The sequence below is a fragment of the Acanthopagrus latus genome, chromosome 4 (genome assembly GCF_904848185.1).
Source record: "Acanthopagrus latus isolate v.2019 chromosome 4, fAcaLat1.1, whole genome shotgun sequence".
In the NCBI taxonomy this organism is placed as follows: Eukaryota; Metazoa; Chordata; class Actinopteri; order Spariformes; family Sparidae; genus Acanthopagrus; species Acanthopagrus latus.
Window position 1 is genome coordinate 12,004,451 of NC_051042.1, and position 7,968 is coordinate 12,012,418.

General features: G+C 40.8%; 1 protein-coding gene across 1 annotated transcript; it reads right to left on the bottom strand.

Moving 5' to 3' along the window:
- Positions 1-1,639: 1,639 nt before the first annotated feature.
- fibinb (fin bud initiation factor b) lies at positions 1,640-5,663 on the bottom strand. Its single transcript, XM_037096407.1, has one exon. It carries the CDS (start codon positions 4,917-4,919, stop codon positions 4,293-4,295), a length of 627 nt encoding a protein of 208 aa, XP_036952302.1. The 5' UTR covers positions 4,920-5,663; the 3' UTR covers positions 1,640-4,292.
- Between the last annotated feature and the right edge of the window lie 2,305 nt (positions 5,664-7,968).

Genomic DNA, 7,968 nt, shown 5'->3' on the forward strand with positions numbered 1-7,968 from the left:
ATGTGGATGTCATGGAATAAACTTTGTGGTAATGTGTTATCCGTGCTTGCAGGGGGTGGAGGCACACAATGTTCCTTTGTGAACGATATGTAAACTTGCAAAATAAATTCATTGATATCATTAACCTCTGTATAACCTCTGGATAATCTATCCAAAGGTTAAGAATAAGTGAAGAAAACTAGAGACTGCTTCCTCACATGGGGGACATACTAAGTAGGTTAAAGGTGTTTTCAGGTGTCTGGTCCAAGTGTCTTTATGTTGCTTCGTCATGAGTGCAATCAGAGGGCTCAAAGTATGTAATGACTCTGTGTTGCTCTGTGAAGCTGTCTCCTTGTTCTTTGCGATATTACACAACCTACTGTATATCACTTTTATGGAGGTTTGGGTACAAGTGACGTTGTAACTTCTACAACACAAAGTTTCAAACTGTCTACGCCACCTTTTTCGTGACCTTCAAATGCTGAAGCGTGACAAAAAAAAAAAAAAAAGTTGTTTTTTAGCAGACCAGGGCAGAATACAGGAAAAAACAAGTTGTTTGTAAGGCCCGCCGCAGCCCCTCAGAACCCCATCAACAGAGCCTCCTTACGTGTCTTTTCCTCATAAATACCAAACGACCAGCCTCTTCCTTCAAAGCACTCGTTGGGGGGGCAATGCCTATGTGTGTAATTAACAGCAGACCTCAAAATCTTGTAAAAAAAAAAAAAAAAAAGCACTTAGAGGAATTTTGTAATTTTGAAGCACGTGGCCCTGCAGCACGCAGTTCTAATGAATATAGAGCTTCTGCAACATTGTGGGGTTGGCTGAAAAACCAAACGACCGCCAGGATGCAGCCCAGTGGGGTTCACAGCAACATAAGGAATGGGTTCATCTCAGTTTTACATCATTAAAGGAATAATTAACCCAAAAATGTATATTTGGTCAGCACGCACTTACCCCCAGTGGAAAATTGTGTGATTGTTTTGTAGTCCACGAAATACTTCTGGAGCATCACAGCAAAACGGAGTGCAGCATTCTCTTCAATACCCGCAGTGGACTTGTTTTAAACCCCCACAAAGAACAACAACAATGGCAAAAACAGAACCAGAACCTCGATGAAGCTCGTTCCGCATAATCCAAGTCTCCAGAAGCCCAGAAAACCCAAATGGATTTTGAAAAGATTTATGTACACCCTTTTAAAAGCTTAAATCTTCACTTTAGCTTCTAAGCTCAAAGCATTTGCTACCACTTCGTCTGAAGCAGGTGCACGAGCTCTGCCGCATGCAGAGAGGTGCAAACAACGTCTTGTCAAATCAGTTTGGAATCTCAGCACTTCTGGAGACTTGGATTTTGAAAAGCGAGCTTCATGGAGCTGTGTTATTTTGTGTTAAAAGAAGTCGCCATCTACTCCAGCTGAGAATGCTGCAATGCAATGCAAAGAAACTTCTCCTGCCATTCCATCAGCATGAGGGTGGGACTACATTTTCATTTTTTAGCTAACCCTAACCCTAACAACAACAAAAAACTAATAATAGTGACACTGATAAGTGTTTGAACACAAACTGCAGCTCTTGAACAAGTCATACATGCTTTAAAGGAATATCTCATACAATTGATACGTTATGCCACAAACAAAACACGTTCTTGCAAAAAAACCACTGTATTTCAAACACAAACTCTTTATTGAGACGACACAACACAATCTGTTCAGAATGCTGTCACACAGATTAATGTTTGGCCATGAAGTCCACGAGTGCTGCCTGCAGTCTTATCCGTCAACACATTACATCCCACCACATAAACAAGTATAGATATATGCAGCTCTATCTCAAAACTTTATATAAACAAAGAATACATACATGTTCTGTAATTAAGATATTGGCACTCACAGTATTTACTTACGTCTAATAATAATAATACACTGTACATTTTACAAGAGTATACTGCCTGTGCACAACAGGCACAGTAAAGGCCTTGCATTTTGAACCGTGTCACAACCTTTAGCACCGCAACAGTGAAGAATTGTGCAAAGTGTGCCGTAGCCTATGAAGCAAAATATTACAACAGATAGGTGTTCATATGTAAACATTATTTGATATTCTTATAAACATTCATCTGGATTTGTCAGAGGAGAACAACGATGACGTCGCTCATGTTAGGAGCTTTTAACCAGGCTGAATGAGGTCCACCCTGTCAACAGAGTTTTCCAAAGCTCAATAAGTCAGCTTCCCGGGCGGGAATCAAACCCACACACGCAGCGTTCACTGGCGAATATCGATGCTGACACGTAAGCTGTCCAAACGTGTCCAAGATTTTTTCGTAATCCTGAAGTGAATCTGCTAATCTTCTCCAAAACTCACTCGTCGCTTGTTATTTTTCCTCTCCGAGGACTGAATGAGCTTTGTGAAACCCTTCATCGGACAACAGTACTTATGTCTCAGGAACTGATAGTTCCTGTTCTCACTTTTTTTGATTGGCTGACTCATGTTGTAAGCCGTTGTTTTACACACACACACACACACACACACACACACACACACACACACACACACACACACAAGGCCATACGTTACTAATTGGAAAATATTACTGTAATTTGTATTTACCAATATTGTGTGTTTTTATTGGACTATTACAGCGTTCACAAGCAGTGGGCAATAAGACAGTTTCAGTCAGATGATATAAATTTGTGTAGAGGTTTTGCCGTATCATCGATACCACATTAGCTATTAAATATCCCTTGGTGAATTTTAATGACTGACAAGGAACATTTTATGGCAATATTGGATCTTTGCATCAATATGATGAAGCACTTTGATTTATCAGGTATTTTAGTTTGCTGGATCAGCCACAGGCAGACATTTCTGAATGGTAATCTTGTCTATTAATGATTTGACAGCTAGCTCTTTTCCAGAAAATGTATCACAATATTGTCATATATTATTACTGTGAAAGAGGATATCATCCCCTGTGGTGTTTCTATGAAAAGTAATATCATTGGTGTTCCATCCAACAAATCCCCTTTTTTTTTTTTTAAATTTCAAAACACATTTTCTTACTCACCACTCGCAGTAATGGTTTTATTTGCCCAGTTTTCTAACACACTCTTGGGATTTCTGTCATGAAAGCAATAGATGTGAATGAATCAGCTGTTTCTCACGATGTCAAAATGTTATTTTAAAGAACTGAGGACAATATTAACTTTATAACTTACTTCCACCAAGGACTCATTGGTTGTGTTGGTTGGTTAGTTGGTTCTTGACCACGAATCGACCCTGTTTAACTTTTGGTGCGGAACCAGGAATATTTTTTTCTCACGTTCCTTAACATTGTGCGTTTCCAACATTTTGGTTAATTTCTTAGGGTATAAGGCATTGATGTTGATAAAAAATTATTAGGTGTATTTAGTTGGTTGGTATCTATGAGTGAGTAGAAAAGGGAACTGTTGGCGGAGGTACGCTGAAGTCCTAAAACACATTCTAACACATGGCCCCTGTACAAAACAGGGGCATGAGGTAACTTAACAATGAGGGGACCAATACAGCTGACTCCTCCTGAATTGTGTCAGTAATAATAATAATAACCAAATTAGCAAAAAAAAAAAAAAGACAGGGAATCAGGCTTTTGGGGGTTGTGGGGTTTGATTATTCCAATTTTGGAGCTAGATATAACAAAACCTGAGCAAATTAAACCAAAACTATCTGCATGGGCCTCAACTTAAGTCATTTTCAGCTACAACGAAAGTGAACTGTTTGTCTATTTTAAAGTGCGAGATTCCTTTAAGCATCTTGTGATCTCAGATCAACAGTATCTTTCGAACACTTGATGTATTCTGATCCCAAAGTCGGGAACCGCTGCTCTAGATTTTTAAAGTGGCACTATGTAGTTTTGGAGAAGAACATTTACAATATTAATGAGGTATTAATAAGAACTCAGCAGGTCCCCAAAGTATTGTTTGAAGCTAGAAAGGTGGCAGGGTCCGCCAAATATGAACAAAGTAAAACAGTGTGAAACTGTGTTGTCCTTTAAGGTCAGTTAATTCAGTCATGAAAACAAAGCAGGTTTGTTTTGGTATATTCTGCTTTAAATGACTTCCCCCAAAACGACATAGTGCACCTTTAATGAGAAAATATGCTTTGTTTTTTTGTTTTTTTCTACTTTCACTTTTTGAAGCTTACGGTTTTATCCCTGATAATGATTGATCAAATTTGTAAACCCTGCCTCTGCCTCATGGTCACACTCAACCCTTGGAATAAAAAAACAAACAAACATCAAAATAGTACTGTATTGATTGGTGTAGCAGGAACTACTTTCTCTCAGAACTTCATGTACTCGTTCTTCAGCCTGCTCAGCCTCGTGCCGTGGCTGCGGACGATCAGAGACAGGAGCTCGTGCTTGTCCTTCAGCCCCAGAGAAATGTCCAGCGTGTCCTTCAGGACGTCCCGTGTGTGCACTACCATGTTCAGAAAGTCGTCGTTGAGCCGGTGCTCCTCCTTCAGCTCGCTCTCCTGGCTCTGCTTGAACTTCACCTCCAGCTCCAGCAGAGATTTCTCCGAGTTTGTGAACGCCTCGCTTATCTGCGCCGTCTCCCTCCGCAGATACATCCCGTAGCTGTCCTCCCCGTCCAGGTCGTATGAGATGCTCTTCCCGATCCCCTCCAGCACCCTGGCCGAGTCCTCGATCTGCCTCTTGATGATGGTGAAGTCGTCCCGTATGACGGCGTCCTGGTCCTCGTCGAGCCCGCACTTGCGCTCGTCGGTCATTTTGAAAAGCATCTGACATTTCTCCGGGTCGTCGTTGTCCTCGTAGTCGCCGTCCGGCACGAAGTAGTGATGGAAAGTGCCGTTGGACATCTCCGGATGTAGCGGTCCGGTGAAAAAGGCTCCGCACGTCGGCAGTGATAACATCCCGGCACACAGGAGCAAGTGAAGAAGAAAAGCCATGATGCCTCGTCCCAAAACACGCACACAAGTATGGATATATGAGTTTAAAACGTTTTTTTTCTTTCTTTTTTCCCCACAGCTAAAGTGTCACACCGGCGGACTATTTAACTCCTACTCGGCGCAGAAACACAAACATCTCAGTCTGGTTTAAACGTCCGGTTAGTTCACGCTTTGTTGCGGCTTTCACGTCCAGCTCGATATCCCCGTTCCGTTTGTCCAAGCGGGTGACAGTGGCCCGTCTTCTCTTGCTTCAGTCGAGCCTGTCAGCCTCCATCACTGTGCGCGAACAGGAAGGTCGTGTGTTTGGGAGTTTTGCTCTCGCTCAGCGTGGAGATGGTTGCAGCCGACCGCCGACTTCACTTGGTGCCTCAAACGCAACATCTGGCCGTCTCAAGTGGCGCGCTCGGGTTTTTGGCTAATAATACCTCAGCGCCACTCTCAAATTACAGCCCCTCCGTCACTTCACAGGCTGGAGGAGGCTGCCAGCGGGGCCAAGCTGTTAAAGTCCCACTCAGGACAGGAAGGAACCCAGTTTGTGTTCGTTCACACAGCCCTGACAAGTTGGCGTAGATGGTTTTTAGAAAAGTTTATTAGACTTCTGGGAAACTGCGCAAGTGCCCACAGAGGGCAGGAGCAATAAAAGCTGAAACCAGTGTTGGAATTTAGTCTTAATATTTTTCAATGTACTTACAAGTACCTCAGAACCATACTGAAGTGTTTCCATTTTCAGCTACTTTTTTTTTTTTTTTTTTTACTTTGGTGCAGTGATGGCGTGTTTTTCGTGGGCGAACCTTCAAGTTAGCATCGCCCTGGTTTCCTCACAGGAAAAAAACCAATGAGATATTTTAATTTGGTTTTGGATTGTCACTGGAAATGATCTCTGTTATAAAACATAGATTTATGATATATGACTTGAAAGTCACCACCTCTAAGTGTATTACTAAACAATTAGTAACTGATCAGTCTACAAATTGTAGAGTAAAAGTTAGAATAGTTTGTAAAGATGAACTAGTGAGTAGATGAGTCTCTGTGTACGGTGTGATGACGTTTAATGTCTGTGACAACATCCGTAGCCTCATTTAGCTGCTTATTAGCAACCGCCATTTTTAAGACACATAAGCATGTTGTAATTCAAATGTGGGACATCTAATGTTGTATTTAATGCTGTAGAACAAACAAATGTAAATCTTTAGGCTGTGGTAACCACAGAAAGAAAGAATGAAAGAAAGAAAGAAAGAAAGAAAGAAAGAAAAAGAAACACTGATTACTGATTAGAGAACACACACCACACTACACATACACACACAATTTTTCTCCTGCTGATAGAAGCCAATAAATTGAATGAACACTGACCTGAAAACAGGACTTGAAATTGAGTGTTTTCACAAAAATAAACTCTTTTAAGTAGAGCTAGACCTGACTTTTGCCCATCTCACCCTGCATTTTTCCTCCACAAACATCATTTGAATTTGTCTATGAAGGCTATTATAGCTGTTTATTTTCAAGTATTTAACGCCATAACGAGCGTGGCACTCAGCAGAGTGCATACCTCTGGGCAAGGCCACTTTAATTCAGCGAGGCTTATTCAACATCGATTCTTTTCTGAATTCCCATTAGTTCAGCCGCACATTGGGGAGAGTTGCAGGCTTCTATGACTGCGTTCCCATATAGCAGCTGAAAAAAAGACTGCCCTCTATGAAATCATGTTTCAGTCTGGATCCGTTTTATGCATCAAATTGTACTAACCTAACTACAACAGTTTTTTTTTTTCTTTTTAATCTAGATTCATGCACTGTTCTCTTAGGAATTGATCATAAGAATCTAAAAAAACAAAACAAAAAACAAAAATGTAATGCTAAAGAATGCAAGAAACAGTTCCTGGAGTCATCCCTTTATCTGGATCCACACCTTAGTTTAATGGGGTTGATTCTGGGCTGACACCAATCCTTCATTTAGATTTTGTGGAAGTCCGTTCAGTTGTCTATTTGTTATCCTGCTGACAAACCGACCAACAAGCAAACAGACATGGGGGAAAACTCCTTGTCATATGGTACAAAGTGTAAAAAGACATAATTTAATACCATATATATGTATGTGTATATGTCTGACTGCAAATTACAACCACAAGTTGAAATCAGGTGTTCTCTGAGCTTCCTTTAACACAGTGACCACCTGTTATTTAGTGGCCTGCTGGCATCAAATGACAGGCCCAGTTTAGCTTAAAGGAGACAAAAATACACACGATGGTCACCTGTTGAGTTGAGCCCTGAAAAGCTTTGTTACAGCTTGGAACTGTAATTTACTCTAGCTCTTACTCTACACTTTGAGGATTATAAGTGTATTTATTTTGGAAACAAAAAGACCCGTTTGAAAATATATTCCAGTACTGAAAAATTATACCAGTATAGTATTCAAAGCAGAAGGCGAATTTCACTGTGTGGATCCAACAAATGCCATTCAGATGTAATGATGATGCTTTTTCCAGTGAGCTTAAGATGCTCCGGTCGCAAAGGCAGCGCCTCGAGGGAAGAATAATTGCGATCTTATATCTCAAGAACCAACATGTTAAGAGCGATCTAATGTGCTAAACCACAATTCCACTCAATTTGTGCATTTGTTTCCAGTGGAAACAGCAGACGATACACCATTTCCTACCTACGAGGAGTCCTCCTGCACTCATTTTCCCACCGCATGAGTGATTATTCAGGGTTGTGACCTGCATAAATTAAGCTCCCGCACAACAAGTTTTAAGTGGTAAACTTGTTAAAAGTGGGGTTATAGATTCCAATTTATGTATAAAATGAGGTATTCCATTATAATACAAAAACAGAAAGTGAATGACTTTGTTACGTAAGCCTTACATAAACCAAGGTCTGCAGTGTGCATCAGTCTGATTTATGATGTGGAGAAATGCTTCGGCGCTCGTCGTGTCTGAATCTCACCTCGACAATAACACTGAGAAATTGAAAGGCAATAAATTATTAAATTAAAAAGTCCTCGGCTCAGTGTCACTGTTGCTCCAAAGTGTCTGAAGAATTCACAACTGTAA